Here is an 18,943-nt window from a genome sequence, read left to right on the forward strand (position 1 = left end):
TGCACCTGCATGCCAACCTTCAATGACTGATGTACCATGACACCCAGGTCTCTTTGCACCTCCCCTTTTCCTAATCTGTCACCATTCAGATAATAGTCTGTCTCTCTGTTTTTACCACCAAAGTGGATAACCTCACATTTATCCACATTATACTTCATCTGCCATGCATTTGCCCACTCACCTAACCTATCCAAGTCGCTCTGCAGCCTCACAGCATCCTCCTCGCAGCTCACACTGCCACCCAACTTAGTGTCATCCGCAAATTTGGAGATACTACATTTAATCCCCTCATCTAAATCATTAATGTACAGTGTAAACAGCTGGGGCCCCAGCACAGAACCTTGCGGTACCCCACTAGTCACTGCCTGCCATTCTGAAAAGTACCCATTTACTCCTACTCTTTGCTTCCTGTCTGACAACCAGTTCTCAATCCATGTCAGTACACTACCCCCAATCCCATGTGCTCTAACTTTGCACATCAATCTCTTGTGTGGGACCTTGTCGAACGCCTTCTGAAAGTCCAAATATACCACATCAACTGGTTCTCCCTTATCCACTCTACTGGAAACATCCTCAAAAAATTCCAGAAGATTTGTCAAGCATGATTTCCCTTTCACAAATCCATGCTGACTTGGACCTATCATGTCACCTCTTTCCAAATGCACTGCTATGACATCCTTAATAATTGATTCCATCATTTTACCCACTACCGATGTCAGGCTGACTGGTCTATAATTCCCTGTTTTCTCTCTCCCTCCTTTTTTAAAAAGTGGGGTTACATTGGCTACCCTCCACTCCATAGGAACTGATCCAGAGTCAATGGAATGTTGGAAAATGACTGTCAACGCATCCACTATTTCCAAGGCCACCTCCTTAAGTACTCTGGGATGCAGTCCATCAGGCCCTGGGGATTTATCGGCCTTCAATCCCATCAATTTCCCCAACATAATTTCCCGGCTAATAAGGATTTCCCTCAGTTCCTCCTCCTTACTAGACCCCCCGACCCCTTTTATAACCGGAAGGTTGTTCGTGTCCTCCTTCGTGAATACCGAACCAAAGTACTTGTTCAATTGGTCCGCCATTTCTTTGTTCCCCGTTATGACTTCCCCTGATTCTGACTGCAGGGGACCTACGTTTGTCTTTACTAACCTTTTTCTCTTTACATATCTATAGAAACTTTTGCAATCCGTCTTAATGTTCCCTGCAAGCTTCTTCTCATACTCCATTTTCCCTGCCCTAATCAAACCCTTTGTCCTCCTCTGCTGAGTTCTAAATTTCTCCCAGTCCCCAGGTTCGCTGCTATTTCTGGCCAATTTGTATGCCACTTCCTTGGCTTTAATACTATCCCTGATTTCCCTTGATAGCCACGGTTGAGCCACCTTCCCTTTTTTATTTTTATGCCAGACAGGAATGTACAATTGTTGTAGTTCATCCATGCGGTCTCTAAATGTCTGCCATTGCCCATCCACAGTCAACCCCTTAAGTATCATTCGCCAATCCATCCCAGCCAATTCACGCCTCATACCTTCAAAGTTACCCTTCTTTAAGTTCTGGACCATGGTCTCTGAATTAACTGTTTCATTCTTCATCCCAATGCAGAATTCCACCATATTATGGTCACTCTTCCCCAAGGGGCCTCGCACAACAAGATTGCTAATTAATCCTCTCTCATTACATAACACCCAGTCTAAGATGGCCTCCCCCCTAGTTGGTTCCTCGACATATTGGTGTAAAAAACCATCCCTTATGGTAATTACAGATGTACATACATAACAACACTCCTTCCCAAAGTCAATAGTGTAACTATTTTACAATGTGAGTCGATCTGGGGCCTTCCTTTCCCTGGTTCATCATCTCGGTGCAAATGCTGGTGTTGGTGAGTCGTTTGTTGGGCCTTCGCTGGCCTGCTGCGCAGTTGGCCTTGCTGGACTGGTGGGGGTGGTGAGTCTTGCTGTGCTGCTGCAGGTGATGGGTTCTGCTTCGTGGTTAACCGCTGGGTAGGTTGCCACTTGTGTGTGTGTGTTGGAGGGTCGAAAAAGGTAGACTCTATTGTGTGCTGTTCTGGATAGTCCGTAAATCTGAGTTTGGTTTGGTCCAAGTGTTTTCTGCAGGTGAGTCCATTTGCGAGTTTGACCACAAACACCCTACTCCCCTCTTTGACCAAAACAGTGCCAGCAATCCACTTGGGACCTTTTCCATAGCTCAACACAAATATAGGACCATTTACTTCAATTTCGCGTGACACATTTGTGCGATCATGATACGTATTCCGTTGAAGCCGCCTGCTCTCTACCTGTTCGTGTAGATCAGGGTGGACTAACGAGAGCCTTGTCTTAAGTGCCCTTTTCATGAGCAATTCAGCGGGAGGGACCCCAGTGAGCAAGTGGGGTCTTGTGCGGTAACTAAGCAGGACTCAGAATAAGTGAGTCTGCAGTGAGCCTTCAGTTACCCTTTTCAAGCTCTGTTTGATTGTTTGAACTGCCCGTTCTACCTGACCGTTGGACGCTGGCTTAAACGGGGCAGACGTGACATGTTTGACCCTATTACGGGTCTTGAATTCCTTGAATGCGGCACTGGTAAAGCACGGGCCCATTGTCACTTACAAGGACATCAGGCAGGCCGTGCGTGGCAAACATGGCTCGTAGGCTTTCAATGGTGGCAGCTTGTCGACATTATCACACATTCAATCCACTTGGAGTACACACCTACAACCACTAAAAACATTTTTCCCAAGAATAGGCCTGCATTGTCGACATAAACCCTAGACCACGGTTTGGAGGGCCAAGACCATAAGCTTAGTGGCGCCTCCCTGGTTGCGTTGCTTAACTGGGAACATGTATTACATTTGTGCACACAGGATTCTAAGACTGCATTGATACCGGGCCACCACACATGGGATCTGGCTATCGCTTTCATCATTACAATGCCTGGGTGGGTACTGTAGAGATCACTAATGAAAGTATCCCTGCCCTTTTTTGGCACCACTACCCGATTACCCCAAAGGAGGCTGTCTGCCTGTATAGACATTTCATCTTTGCCGACGCTGGTACGGCTTTATTTCTTCCTGCACCTCTAACGGGATACTAGACCAACTCCCGTGGAGCACACAGTTTTTTACTAAGGACAGTAAGGGGTCCTGGTTTGTCCAGGTTCTAATCTGTCAGGCGGTAACAGGTGATTGCTCACTCTCGAATGCTTCTATTACCATAACTAAATCTGCGGGCTGTGCCATCTCCACCCCGGTGGTGGGCAATGGTAGCCTACTGAGAGCATCGGCACAGTTTTCTGTGCCTGGCCTGTGGCGGATGGCATAGTTGTATGCGGACAACGTGAGCGCCCATGAAATAGGAGGTGGGTGGGGTGGCTTGACCCATCCACCTCCACGGAGGTGTGTGGGGGGCCTGACCCATCCACCTCCATGGCACGAACCTGGTATTGCAGTACTTCCAGGAACGGTGCAGTGGCTCTAGGCCTTTTGGCTAAGAGCATTGGCGCAGAGTGATCCTTGATGTGTGCAAGGTGACCTCTAGCGTTTGTGATTTGATAAAGAATTGGAAAGATTGGCAACGAATTAAAAAAAAAAAAACGTGAGCGCCCATCTTTGGATGCAGGCCGATGCATTCGTATTTATCCCCTTATTTTCAGCAAAGAGGGATATAAGCGGCTTATGGTCGGTTTCCATTTCAAATTTGAGCCCGAACAGATATTGATACATTTTCTTTACCCTGTAAACACACGCTAATGCTTCTTTTTCGATCATACTGTAGGCCCTCTCGGCCTTAGACAGACTTCTGGATGCATAAGCAACCGGTTGCAATTTCCCAAATTCATTAGCTTGTTGCAATACACACCCGACCCCGTACGATGACGCATCACATGCTAGTACCAAACGTTTACATGGATCATACAACACAAACAATTTGTTTGAACATAGCAGTTTCCTAGCTTTCTCAAAGACATTTTCTTTGCTTTTACCATACCCATTTATCTCCTTTACGCAGTAAAGAGTACGGGGGTTCTAACAATGTGCTGAGACCCGGTAAGAAGTTACCAAAATAGTTCAGGAGTCCTAGAAACGACCGCAGCTCCGTCATGTTCTGTGGTCTCGGTGCATTTTTGATTGCCTCCGCCTTCGAATTGGTGGGCTTGATGCCGTCCGCCGCGATTCTTTTCCCCAGGAACTCCACTTCAGGTGCTAGGAAAACGCACTTCAAGTGTTTTAGCCTGAGCCCCGCACGATTAAGCCGACTAAGAACCTTCTGCAGGTGCTCGACGGTGTCCCGATCTGTAACCAAGATGTCGTCCTGGCAGACCACGGTGCGCGGGACCACCTTCAGCAAGCTTTCCATGTTCCTCTGGAATATCGCCGCGGCCGATCGAATCCCAAACAGGCATCTGTTGTACACGAAAAGACCTTTGTGCGTGTTGATGCAGGTGAGGCCTTTCGAAGATTCCTCCAGCTCCTGCGTCATGTAGGTCGAGGTCAAGTCCAGCTTTGTGAACGTTTTCCCTCCTACCAGTGTCGCAAATAGGTCGTCTGCCTTTGGTAGTGGGTATTGATCCTGCAGTGAGAAACAATTGATAGTTACTTTGTAATCACCACAGATTCTGACAGTGCCATCTCCCTTGAGGACTGGAACAATCGGAATGGCCCAATCATTGAATTCGATCGGTAAAACGATGCCCTTTCGTTGCAGCCTGTCCAGCTCGATCTCCACCCTCTCTCTCATCAAAGCTCTCGCCTTGTGATGGATGGGTCGCGTCCCTGGAATCAAATGGATCTGCAATTTTGCTCCTTGGAACTTCCCGATGCCTGGTTCGAACAGCGAGGGGAACTTGCTTGGAACCTGGGCACATGAGGTGTCGTTGACGGACGAAAGCGCTTGGACATCGTCCCTGTTCCAGCGTCAGCATGGGGCCATTGCCCGGTACCACCCAGAGCTGCAAATCATGCACCGCTCCATCATAGGAGACCTCTACAGTAGCACTGCCAATTACAGGAATCAGTTCCTTTGTGTACGTTCTAAGTTTGGTGTGAATGGGAGTCAGGACTGGCCTTGAAGCCTTGTTGCACCACAACTTATTGAAAGTTTTTTTATTCATTATGGACTGGCTTGCGCCCGTGTCCAGTTCCATGGACACCGGGAGTCCATTTAATTCAACCTTCAGCATTATCGGGGGACACTTTGTGGTAAATGTTTGCACCCCATATACCTCTGCCTCCTCGGTCTGAGGCTCTGGTTCATCACGATCCACCGTGGATCTGTCCTCCTCTGCAACATGGTGGTTTGCAGGATTAGCAGGGTTTGCAGCTCGTCTGCACATATATTGGAGGTGTCCCATTGTTCCACAGTCCTTGCAAACGTATCCTTTGAAGCGGCATGAATGGAATCGATGATCACCCCCGCAGCGCCAACAAGGTGTTGATGGCCTTACATTCACTACCCTTGATGGCGGACTTTGAGTCATCTGCGGATGTGCAGCTACATGCGTGTAAGCCCTGCCATGTACATTTCGATTCGAAAACAACATTACTTTGTTCACAGTACTTGCAGCAGCACTAGTGTGCTAGGAAATTTGTTTAGTATTGTCACTGGTGGAGATAAACGCCTGGGCTATCGCTATGGCTTTACTCAAGGTTGGGGTCTCTACAGTCAAAAGTTTGCGAAGTATTACTTCATGGCCAATGCCAAGTACAAAGAAATCCCTGAGCATGTGCTCCAAGTGTCCTTCAAATTCGCAATATCCTGCAAGGCGCCTTAGCTCGGCGACGTAGCTCGCTATTTCCTGGCCTTCAGACCACTTGTACGTGTAGAATCAATACCTCGCCATCAGAACACTTTCCTTCGGGTTTAGATGCTCCCGGGCCATTGTGCAGAACTCATCGTACGACTTGTCTGTGCATCTTGCTGGAGCGAGCAGGTTTTTCATGAGGCCATACGTTGGTGGCCCGCAAATGGTGAGGAGGATCGCCCTTCGTTTGGCAGCGTTCCCTTCTCCTTCCACGAAGTATTGATCAAGTCACTCCACGAAGGTTTTCTAATCATCTCCCTCTGAAAATTTCTCCAGGATGCCCACAGTTCTCTGCATTGTTGCGATGGGTTCGTCATCTGTATCTCATCACCAGTTGTTATGTCTTGGATAAAGAGTCAGACTAGATACTGCAAGCTCAAAGTAAGTGTGACTGTAATCCTTTATTACAGATCTCAAAGTGCCTCTCCAGCCTGTGAGGTCTCCTTAACTACAGGTGCTCCCAAGGGATTGTGGGATCCCTTGGGACTCCAGGGGATAAGCCCTCTGGTGGTTAGACATGGTAATTACAGGTGTACATACATAACACTAAGGACTCTGAACGAAACAACAAAATATTGATACATCCACTTGAAACTTTTTGGGGCTATAAAAAATAAAATATCTTTACAAGAGCAATGTCTTTGTGCAAAACTATTTGTCCAAACCTGTTTTTGTTTGGGGAGGGAGAATAGCCATGTAACTTTATCTTTACTGTGCTGATCTCCCGCACAAACAACAGGAGGATGTGTTTCTATTCGATTTATGGAATAGTGCTTCCTGATTGCACTCCTCAATGGCCTAGCTCCAATATTAAGATTTTGCCCCTTTGTTTTGGTTTCTCTGTGCAGTGTTGTGTGCACATTTTTGCTTTGCTAAACCCCTTTCATGAAGACACTGCCCCGTAAATAAACAGGGGGAGTGAAATTAGCCCTCAGCCCGATTGGGGGCGGTAACCTTCCAGGGGCTGGGACTTTAATCGCCCGGCCAGGAAGTCCCGCCCTTGACGTGGAATTGGTTCGTGTGCCCATCAAAGGAAGCTGTCTCGGGCGCTCCGCTTCCTTTGCGGGACACTCCCAAGGCAGCAGTGCGGCGCTAAGGAGGCCAGCTCCTCCCCTTTAAGGGTCGCCCCGGTGGCGGATGCCCGCCAGCCTCGCGACACGCGGGACAATTTCCCCCACGGGGCGCAAAGAGGTCAGTGAGGCATGGTGAGGGGTCGACACCCACGGTTGTCGCCGGTTGTGCGTCAGCCTGGGGTGCAGGGAGCACCGTCACAGCCTCCCCAAACCTCCGAGGCAATTTCCCCGAAAACATTAGCACCCTCCCTCGCCTCGGGCGAAAATGCCATTGCGCCCCATTAGTGCCCCCCCTGGAGGCGCTAACCATGCTATAAAAAGGGGCAATTTCGGCCCCAGAGTCTCTAAGGCCTCGCGCTATTTCACACACCGGCCTCTCACATGCAGCATTAGTCTGTGTGGTGATTTGCTTTAAATCTGTCACTCGATAGTAGAATCAAAAACTCATTGCGTGGAGCAGGGGTGTGGCAGCGTGTGGGTTTTCCCTGTTTTGTCCAAATCTCACTCCCACCTGCTGTTTTGTTTGGAATATGCTGCAATGCACCCCCTCACCATTCCATTAAACAAACAACATTAGCATTAAACCACATCCCCACCACACCCACATCCAGTTCTTTCCTAATTCTCTTTTGGTGGGCCGCCCTTGTGCTGGAGGACAATTCCAGGGCTGCTGGCCAGCTGGGAGTACCTCACTCATTCTTCCTTTGTGAGCACCCCTTTCATTTAGTGCTGTCTTCAATTACTCATTCATAAAGTTGTTACTGCATTCATGAAACATCTGGTCACCTTGGCAATGACGGCTCTCTGTGTGTTGAAGCAGTTGTGCAGGTAGAGGGCGCTCTGGTTGCAGCACAGGCTGTGAATCAGCACCTTCAGGACCCCTGCCACCACAGGCTTAAACTCCGGCATCCAGCTGCACCGCTGAAAGGATGGAAAGGCTGTTAAATATTTGGCCTCAATAGAGCGGATACTGGGTGCGGCCCACTCCCTCCTTCCTCTCATAACCCAGGAGTGAGAGGACTTCGGGTTTGACTCCATAAAGAACAATTGTTCCATTACAGCACGGAGACAGCTTGCTAGACAAGGGGCTCAGTGTGATGGTGCATGAATCTTATCTGCACCCTGGGAGGTGCTACAGCTGCTAGACACAGTATTAGTTAATATATAAACCTGAGAGTTAATATTACCGGTGGATTGCAGGAAGGGCGATATTAAACCTCTACTGGGGCGACAGTGAGTGGGGTCTGGGAGGTAATTAGTGAGGCAAAAGTACCTAGACCAAGTGAGAACTGGCAGCCACTGGGAAAGTCAAACAGTTGTATTTAAAGTAAAGAATTAAGCAGCTATCTTTTGATAAAATATCACAATGCTGAATTTGAAGTTTTGATTTCGTAACGGTCAAGGGTAAAACGGCCTTGGCCCGAGATTGACTCTCAGGCCACAGGAGGCAATATTCCAGAAGCATAAACTCAGGAGAACTCCCCCTTTGAACCTCTATGTCCTTGAGATTGATGACATGCTGATTTTTCACAATGTTAATTCTATTGAACTTTATCTGCCGATTGTGAACCGGGAATGTAGGAAGGTTAGGGTGAGGAGGGGCTGAGGGGGGAGATCACTGCACCTCGTACCTGTATCACCAGCTCCAGGGCGTCCAGCACAATTAGGTTGGTCTCCACAGTCAGGTTCCCGCTGATCAAGGCTTCTTGCTGAAGCTCCATCTTCAACCTGAGACAACAGAGATAAGCAGACAGGCACTGGGTTAGCATCAGAGCTGGGAATATAGGAACTTACAGGACCTGAATAGGCCACTGAATGTCATTGGGCCAGTTCCAGTGTCCAGGAAATATCATATCCCATGATACCACTCACCCAACTCTCTTGAGAACTTGCTGATACAAATAGTGCGGGGGAAACTGGTGCAAGAGAACGAGAAACCCGCGACATCAGAATGAAAGTGCGGCTCAGTCCTGTGCTGCCATCTCATTCACATGGAATAATTGTATGAGAGCGCTGGCAGGGAAAGTAAGGCTTGTTCCCGATAGTGAGCACAGATCCTGTGTGAGCTTCGGGTGATCGAGTCAACGCCAGCATCAGGAATAGTTCACACTGACACACCCGGAAAAGTGACAATAACTGGAATCAGCAGGAAGGGGGCAGCTGGCAAAGGTTGAAGTCACACACACAGACTCACGGATACACAGATACACACACACACAGATACACTGACACACTCAGGCACTCACACACATGTACACACACTCACAGACACAGACACACTTACACATGGATATACACACACTCACACACATGTACACTCTCACTCACAGACAGACACACCTACAGCTAGACAGACACACTCACACACATGGATACACAGACACAATCAGGCACTCACACACACTCACACATGTACACACTCACTCACACACAGATGCAATCACACCCACTCATACATACACACCCACTCACAGATATATAGACACACACACACAGACACTCGCACAGACAGACGCACTCACACACACACAGAGACACTCACACAGACACAGACTCACACTCAGACACTCGCACAGACACACTCACACAGACACACACACACATACAGACGCACTCACACCCAAATGCACAAACACACACGAATAGAAACACATTAAGCGGTGGAATTAGTCTTGCATGGTCGTGCAAAGCGGGCTAAAGCAAATTGACAGCTCATGTTACACCATCACGTAGAGTGTAAAACAGGTTGCCGATTCACTATCGCCTATTTTGTGCTACCATTCAAGGACAATTTCACCCCCAGTATGCACATACACACAAACCAATAAATAATACATTAAGCACAAAAAGACAGAGACTGGTGTCCTCTTACTTGTCTTTATCGACGGCCTGGCGCCACTGGGTCAGGTCCTTCCGCCAGCGCAACTTCTCGTGTAGGCCCACACTCACCCCTGGAAACAACCTGTCAATTCCTGAACACCAAAAACACAGGTGAGACTCAAAGGAAGGGCAGAGAGGAACGCAAACCTCAGCCAGGATGGGATTTTCAGACACTGGTGAGCTCCTGGTCAGAATATTGCCTGCAGGTTTACATACCCAGGGGTAGATTTTAACATTCGGGGACAGTAACATGGTGGTTATGTTACTGGACTAGTAATCCAGAGGCCTGGAATAATAATCTGTAAGACGTGAGTTCAAATTACACCACGGCAGCTGGGGAATTTAAATTCAGTTAATTAAATAAATCTGGAATAAAAATCTGGTATCAGTAATGGTGACTGTGAAATTATCGGATTGTTGGAAACCCAACTGGTTCGTTACTGTCCTTTAGGGAATGAAACTTGCCGTCCTTACCTGGGTCTGGCCTACATGTGACTCCAGACCCACAGCACTGTGGTTGGCTCTTAAGTGCCCTCACCTCCTCAAGGGCAATTAGGGAGGGGCAATAAATGCTGGCTTTGCCAACAATACCTACATTCAGTGAATGAATAATATAGTGCCCTTAACGTAGTAAAATGTCGCAAGACGCGTCACAGGAGCGTTATCAGACAAATTTTGACACCGAGCCACATAAAGAGATATTAGGACAGGTGACCAAAAACTTGGTCAAAGAGGTAGGTTTTAAGGAGCGACTTAAAGGAGAAGGAGAGAGGTAGAGAGACACGTGATCCAGGTTGTTCAAACTCTGACAGGTGTGTGAGACGGGCACCCCCTCACCTGGATATTCCCGCCGTTTCATCATTTCCCTTCGGGCTCCTGTGGTTCCAAAGATGGTCTCCTCTAGCCTCGCCTTCATGTCCCTTGACTTCCTGTAAACATGGCTGCTGATCTGTTCCGTGGATGGCTGGCCCTGTGAACAGATGTAATGTTTCATTCTGTCCTTGCTCCGGTAGTCAAACCAATTACTCTCTCAGACACCGTACAGTCAGCAATGTGAGGAGAATGAACGAGAAAAGACCAATCAGCCCACCATGTATGCTTCTCCTGCAGACCGTATTCAATCTGCTCTATCATGGACTCCACTAGGCAAGATGCAGACTCCAACACACAGAGAATCAAGAGCTGCCCCCTGTGGAACACTTTGTTCACATCCCAACAGGTGATGCTGTGTCACTTTCTCATTGCCTGTAAATCAGCTAAACGGTCTTCACAGCACCTCAGACACAGCCTCAGCCTGCACCAGGCCTCAGTCTACCCCTTCCCTGGTGAGCTGCAGGGATCTCAGTCAGGGCCTCAATCACCAGACCTGGTGAGCTGGGATCTCAGTCAGGGCCTCAATCACCAGGCCTGGTGAGCTGGGATCTCAGTCAGGGCCTCAATCACCAGGCCTGGTGAGCTGGGATCTCAGTCAGGGCCTCAATCACCAGGCCTGGTGAGCTGGGATCTCAGTCAGGGCCTCAATCACCAGGCCTGGTGAGCTGGGATCTCAGTCAGGGCCTCAATCACCAGGCCTGGTGAGCTGGGATCTCAGTCAGGGCCTCAATCAGTCACTGCCCTCTGAAGGGAGTTGGAGGAAAGGGGCAGGCAAAGGGAATGGTGGGTGGCACTGGGCAGCACGACCTTTCACCTCAGTGGGAGGGGGAGCTGCACAGGACCAGGGCCTAAATTCATCTCCATGGGACGGGAGGGAAGAGAGGTTTTATTCTCAGGTGGGGGTGGGCGGGGGTGCGGGGGGGAGAAATGCTGGAGGTTTGACTTTCAGCTCAGTGTAGGGTTGGTACTGGGTTGCTTCTGGCTGAGGACAACATTCATTTCACACAAATCAACTGCTTCCATTTCAGCGTTTTGCCCAGGATAAGAACCGAAGGTTCCCCGACATAAGTGGACAAGCGGGGATTTCACTTTTGTGCCTCCATTCTCCACTTTCTGATGTTTTCACACTACCCTGTGCATTCGCACACAATATAATCCATGCCAAGCTGCTGCGTTTGCTGCTGATTCATCCCTCAGTAGACGAGTGCTGAGACACACGGTTAGGTTCAGTGGGTTCAGTAGCTTTGCCAAGGGACACAGACACGCCAGGATTTAATCTGAGACAGTGGGGTTTGCGAGCTCCAATCGCAATGGACGCTTTACATTATTGTCTGTTCACTTGCCAATTCACTAGTAATTCTTATGCATGATTTATTTGCTGAAATGCATAGCAAGGAATTACTGAGGGTGGAGTTTGGGGCTGTTACATAACGTTGAGTCTTAAGAGAAGTAGCGGCAGGGATTGTGGATACATTGGTTGTAATTTACCAAAATTCCCTGGATTCTGGGGAGGTCCCAGCAGATTGGAAAATTGCAAATGGAACACCCCTATTTAAAAAAGGAGGCAGACAAAAAGCAAGAAACTATAGACCAGTTAGCATAACATCTATAGTTGGGAAAATGTTGGAGTCCATTATTAAAGAAGCAGTAGCAGGACATTTGGAAAAGCAAAAATCAGTTAGGCATAGTCAGCATGGATTTATGAAGGGGAAATCATGTTTGACAAATTTGCTGGAGTTCTTTGAGGATGTAACAAACAGGGTGGATAAAGGGGAACCAGTGGATGTGGTGTAATTGAACTTCCAGAAGGCATTTGACAAGGTGCCACATAAAAGGTTACTTCACAAGATAAAAGTTCACGGGGTTGGGGGTAATATATTAGCATGGATAGAGGATTGGCTAACGAACAGAAAACAGAGAGTAGGGATAAATGATTCATTCTCTGGTTGGCAACCAGTAACTAGTGGGGTGCCGCAAGGATCAGTGCTGGGACCCCAATTATTTACAATCTATATTAACGACTTGGAAGAAGGGACTGAGTGTAACGTAGCCACGTTTGCTGATGATACAAAGATGGGAGGAAAAGCAATGTGTGAGGAGGACAAACAAAATCTGCAAAAGGACATAGACAGGCTAAGTGAGTGCGGGGGGGAGATGGAGTATAATGTTGAAAATTTGGCAGATGGAGTATAATGTTGGGAAGTGTGAGGTCATGCACTTTGTCAGAAAAAAATCGAAGAGCAAGTTATTATTTAAATGGAGAAAGATTGCAAAATGCCGCAGTACAGCGGGACCTGGGGGTACTTGTGCTTGAAGCACAAAAGGATAGTATGCAGGTACAGCAAGTGATCAGGAAGGCCAATGGTATCTTGGCCTTTATTGAAAAGGGGATGGAGTATAAAAGCAAGGAAGTCTTGCTACAGCTATACAAGGTATTGGTGAGGCCACACCTGGAATACTGCGTGCAGTTTTGGTTTCCATATTTACGAAAGAATATACTTGCTTTGGAGGCAATTCAGAGAAGGTTCACTAGGTTGATTCCCGGGATGAGGGGGTTGACTTATGAGGAAAGGTTGAGTAGGTTGGGTCTCTACTCATTGGAATTCAGAAGAATGAGAGGCGATCTTATCGAAACATATAAGATTATGAGCGGGCTTGACAAGGTGGATGCAGAGAGGATGTTTCCACTGATGCGGGAGACTAGAAACATAGAAAATAGGTGCAGGAGTAGGCCATTCGGCCCTTCGAGTCTGCACTGCCATTCAATGAGTTCATGGCTGAACATGTAACTTCAGTACCCCATTCCTGCTTTCTCGCCATACCCCTTGATCCCCCTAGTAGTAAAGATTGCATCTGACTCCTTTTTGAATATATTTAGTGAACTGGCCTCAACAACTTTCTGTGGTAGAGAATTCCACAGGTTCACCACTCTCTGGGTGAAGAAGTTTCTCCTCATCTCGGTCCTAAATGGCTTACCCCTTAACCTTAGACTGTGACCCCTGGTTCTGGACTTCCCCAACATTGGGAACATTCTTCCTTCATCTAACCTGTCTAAACCCGTCAGAATTTTAAATGTTTCTATGAGATCCCCTCTCATTCTTCTGAACTCCAGTGAATACAAGCCCAGTTGATCCAGTCTTTCTTGATATGTCAGTCCCGCCATCCCGGGAATCAGTCTGGTGAACCTTCGCTGCACTCCCTCAATAGCAAGAATGTCCTTCCTCAAGTTAGGAGACCAAAACTGTACACAATACTCCAGGTGTGGCCTCACCAAGGCCCTGTACAACTGTAGTAACATCTCCCTGCCCCTGTACTCAAATCCCCTCGCTATGAAGGCCAACATGCCATTTGCTTTCTTAACCGCCTGCTGTACCTGCATGCCAACCTTCAATGACTGATGTACCATGACATCCAGGTCTCGTTGCACCTCCCTTTTTCCTAATCTGTCACCATTCAGATAATAGTCTGTCTCTCTGTTTTTACCACCAAAGTGGATAACCTCACATTTATCCACATTATACTTCATCTGCCATACATTTGCCCACTCACCTAACCTATCCAAGTCACTCTGCAGCCTCATAGCATCCACCTCGCAGCTCACACTGCCACCCAACTTAGTGTCATCCGCAAATTTGGAGATTATTACATTTAATCCCCTCGTCTAAATCTTTAATGTACAATGTAAACAGCTGGGGCTCCAGCACAGAACCTTCCAGTACCCCACTAGTTACTGCCTGCCATTCTGAAAAGTACCCATTTACTCCTACTCGTTGCTTCCTGTCTGCCAACTAGAGGGCATGATCTTAGAATAAGGAGCTGCCCATTTAAAACAGAGATGAGGAGAAATTTCTTCTCTCAGAGGGTTGTAAATCTGTGGAATTCGCTGCCTCAGAGAGCTGTGGAAGCTGGGACATTGAATAAATTTAAGACAGAAATAGACAGTTTCTTAAATGATAAGGGGACAAGGGGTTATGGGGAGCGGGCGGGGAATTGGAGCTGAGTCCATGATCAGATCAGCCATGATCTTACTGAATGGCGGAGCAGTCTCGAGGGTCCGAATGGCCTACTCCTGCTCCTATTTCTTATGTTCTTATGATGGGTGACGTCCCATTACACTCAGTTAGTCACGTAATGTTATGGTTACAGTGTCACTTACAGATGCAGTAACTTTAAAATCTTATATAAGAACATAAGAAATAGGAGCAGGAGTAGGCCATTCAGACCCTCGAGACTGCTCCACCATTCAATAAGATTATGGCTGATCTTCTACCTCAACTCCCCTTTCCTGCACTGTCCCCATATACCTTGATTCCCTTAATATCCAAAAATCTATCGATCTCTGTCTTCAATATACTCAAAGACTGAGCCTCCACAGTCCTCTGGGGTAGAGAATTCCAAAGATTCACCACCCTCTGAGTGAAGAAGTTTCTCCACATCTCAGTCCTAAATGGCCGACCCCTTATTCTGAGACTGTGACCCCTGGTTCTAGACTCCCCAGCCAGAGGAAACATCCTCCCTGCATCTACCCTGTCAAGCCCTGTAAGAATTTTGTATGTTTCAATGAGATCACCTCTCAATCTTCTAAACTCGGCCTAGTCTACTCAATCTCTCCTCATAGGACAATCCCCCCATCCCAGGAATCAATCTGGTGAACTTTCGTTGCACTCCCTCTCTGGCAAGTATATCCTTCCTTGGGTAAGGAAACCAAAACTGTACACAATACTCCAGTGCGGTCTCACCAGGGCCCTATGTAATTGCAGTAAGATGTCTTTAGTCTGAACCTTGAGACCGCTCACGACATTTTAGATATAACGAATAAAAAGCACTGCCCACCCTCATCACTTCACAAGGCGCCACAGACTTTAAAGTTAGCCTTATTGCTCATAAGAGGTAACTGGACCTGGAACTCTATTATTCCTCCAGAATACAGAGCACTACTGTGCAGGAGAAAGCCACCTCCAACGTTTTTCCGTAAGGATCATTCGCTGACGGTTTTGGAAAGTAGATTCATTGGATTTACTGAAATTGTAAATGATTTTTTTACATGTGTATCGATCACCCTCTGACCTCGTACTCAAAGCTGGATACACAGAGGTCAAGAATCTCCAGGAGGCTGAGCAAGCGCTGGGCTGGGAGTCTCAGCAGCCACCCTACAATGGTTGCTTCATCGGCATTCTTCAGAACCCACAGGAAGCAGAACAGGAGCGTATGGGTCACTTCTGCCGGCATGGGGGAACTTGGACTTGGGATCTGCAAGAAAGAGAAATGTAAGTTGCATCTTCCACATGAGAGGCTGTTTAAGTGGCACCTTAGGGTGGGCAACAATGCAGTATGTTCAGTCGGCAAAGGGAGCTGGACAGCGTCCGGTTTTTATTCCCCTCCTCATGCCTTGTGCTGAGTGTGGTTCTGTCGGTCATAAACTGGACCCTCCTAATTGAGAGATTAGAACAGGCCGTGTGGAGAGCGGTTGGCTCTTTCCCAGCAACATTCTCCCTTCTCTCCTGTAGGCACGGACTCCCTGCTGCATCCATGAGTCGCTCACCGCTACCTCGCCCAAGCTGCTATTTGTCACAGTTGAGCCTAGTGTGACGGGGGTCGCCACAGCTGAACCCAAGCCTGTGCTCATCCAACATCCACACATTCCAGTAGTTACTGGACAGTGATTAGCCACAGGTACTCTGGCTGATTTATTCTTGGCCAGGGGTGCTGAGGCTAACTGAGACCCAGCCTTTGATTAACTCACTTCACACAAAGGTTGTAGCTCAGCAGCACATTGAGCTGGCCATTTCCTGACCAAGGTGGTATTGTGTTGACCATTTCATCTCACACTTATCAACGTCTTCTTTTGTGGCTCTCCCCACAATACACACCTAGCACCCCGCCCCCCCACCCCCTTGATATGCTCATAGCCCACCTAAGATACCCCCCTAGCCCCCCCCATGATAGCTCCCTAGCCCCACCCATGATACACCCCTAGCCCTCCATAACCTCTTAGCCCCCCATAACCCCCTAGCCCCCTCCCATGATACGCCCCTAGGACCCCCGTCCCCATGATACACCGCTAACCCCCAGATACTCCCCCTAGCCCCCCATAATACCACCAAGCCCTCCCCCCATGATACCCCCTTAGCCCCCCCATGATAACCCCCTAGCCCCCCCATGATACCCACCCCAGCTGCCCCCCATGATACCCCCCTAGCCTCCTCCTATGATATGCCCCTAGCTCCCCCCTCATGATACCCCCCTAGCCCCCTCCATGATATGCCCCTAGGCCCCTCCATGTTATGCCCCTAGCCCCCCCCATGATACACCCCTAGCCCCCTCCTATGATATGGCCCTGCCCCCCCATGATACACCCCTAGTCCCCCATGATACCCCCCTAGCCCCCTCCCATGATATGCCTAAGTCTTGCCCCATGGTACACTTCTCATCCCCCATCATATGCCCATGTGCCCACGAAAGGCCTCCCATCCCAACGATCTGCTTCTCATCTCACAATACATTCAGCCCAATCAATTTCTGTTCGACATGCTGACTCGCTGCTCATCCCACCACTTCTGGTATTATCCACTGAGGTTGGGTGCATCAGGCATCGGCTCAAGAATAGGCAGGCTTATTGTAATTAGTTGCAAAATGATGAGAATACCGGCATATTTCCCCAGCATTTCCACCTTAGCGCAAGCCATGCTGGGACAATCCTGGCATCCGGAATGAGTAGGAGGGCTAAAGATGAAAGGGCCGGGAGATGTGTGCAATCGATGGCAGGACTCGGCTCCAGCTGCTCCCAGGAAGGCCCAGAAGCAGTGATCAGGGAGCGTGTCATAACTTTCAAATCGCTCTGACCTCAGAGAGAGAGTTGGGGTCGTGGGCACATCCTTCCACGGGGAGAAGGCCTATCCTGCTCTACTTCTTCTGGTGTAATAACCGAGCAGAGTCACCGAATTTAGGCCACTGTGTGGCTCTGGTGGTCTATTATCAGTGGGTGTTTCCACTGCACTTTCACAACAACATCAGCAAAGCTGCACTGCTGGAAGAGGACAAGAATTTTGTTCTCCTTGGAGCAGAGAACGTTCAGGGGAGATTTAATAGAGATGTTCAAAATTGTGAGAGGTTTTGATAGAGTAGATGGGGAGAAACACTTTCCATTGACAGGAGGGTCGGCAACCAGAGGACACAGATTTAAGATAATGGGCAAAAAAAATAGGTGAGTTGAGGAGATTTTTTTTACACAGCAACTTGCTGTGATCTGGAAAGCACCGCCTGTGTTATATAAGCAGACTATAGATATTCTCTCTGTGTAGTCACTGTATAGTTGCACTATCAATACAGTTTACACTGTGTATATACATGCTGGCACCACTAGAGGGTGCAACTGGTGGAGACCGGGGTTTCCTGCCCTGGTGGCAGGGGCTGTATAAAAGGGGAGCCACCATGCGGCTGCCTCACTCTGGAGTTACGAGTAAAGGACCAAGGTCACGAGTTTGAGTACAACACATTGACTCATGGTGTCATTCATGAGTACACTACAGACATAATAACCTGAAAGGGTGGTGGAAACAGATTCAATAATAACTTTCAAAAGATAATATTTGAAAAGTAGAAATTTGCAGGAAAGAGCAGAAGAGTGGGAGTAATTGGGTAGTTCTTTCAAAGAGCCGGACCAGGCACAGTGGTCCGATTGGCCACCTTCTGTGCTGTACCATTCTGTGATTAAATGATTCTATGACAATGTAGACACCACAGGACCTCAGGGAAGGTTAAAGAGCTGGAGCTATTCTGTGCTGCTGGATTCAGGACAAGGAGCCACCCTGTAATATATCCAATGCACCAACTCTGACTGAGAACATCCCTGGGCTGGGAAGAGTTAACCGCGCTTACCCCGGAGACGGGAGCGGAGTATCTGTTCGCTGAGGCAGCGGGTAGTGTCGACACAACTGGCGATGTGAATGTGAGGCTGGAGACATTTCTGGGATTTGAATAGCGCGCAGTCAGTTTACTCCTTGAGCTGTCAGAATCTAAAAAAACATAGAACAGGAAACAGAGAAAGTTTAGGGAGCATCACCGAGCCTGGGAAAATGGAGATAATCATCTTCTGCATTCCTGCAAAGGGTCATTGTTTATTCCTCAGATCACAGAGCCCCCGGGTTCACACCTTAAACACTGACAGCGTCTGAATGAAAAGCTCCCAAACTACTTTGTCTGCACTGGGATCTTTCCCCAGCTGCAGAGATAAATACAAGTAAGGCCCGACCACGTGTGTCATTTTATATCATTGGTTTATGAAAGAAAGACTTGTATTTATATAGCGGCTTTTGTGACCTCAG

The 18,943-nt window shown here is 48.1% G+C and overlaps 1 protein-coding gene across 1 annotated transcript in view; it reads right to left on the bottom strand.

Annotated features, from left to right (window-relative positions):
* LOC139228641 (dedicator of cytokinesis protein 7-like) overlaps positions 1-18,943 on the bottom strand; it is a 265,121-nt gene that overhangs the window by 35,611 nt on the left and 210,567 nt on the right. Inside the window, exons 29-34 of the mRNA XM_070859854.1 lie at positions 18,498-18,634; positions 15,687-15,869; positions 10,584-10,716; positions 9,739-9,838; positions 8,498-8,594; positions 7,653-7,787 (exon numbers count right to left, since the gene is read on the bottom strand). Of these exons, the coding sequence (XP_070715955.1) occupies positions 7,653-7,787; positions 8,498-8,594; positions 9,739-9,838; positions 10,584-10,716; positions 15,687-15,869; positions 18,498-18,634 (785 nt within the window). The remainder of the gene's footprint in view (positions 1-7,652; positions 7,788-8,497; positions 8,595-9,738; positions 9,839-10,583; positions 10,717-15,686; positions 15,870-18,497; positions 18,635-18,943) is intronic.

This window comes from Pristiophorus japonicus, chromosome 18 (assembly GCF_044704955.1).
Source record: "Pristiophorus japonicus isolate sPriJap1 chromosome 18, sPriJap1.hap1, whole genome shotgun sequence".
In the NCBI taxonomy this organism is placed as follows: domain Eukaryota; kingdom Metazoa; phylum Chordata; class Chondrichthyes; family Pristiophoridae; genus Pristiophorus; species Pristiophorus japonicus.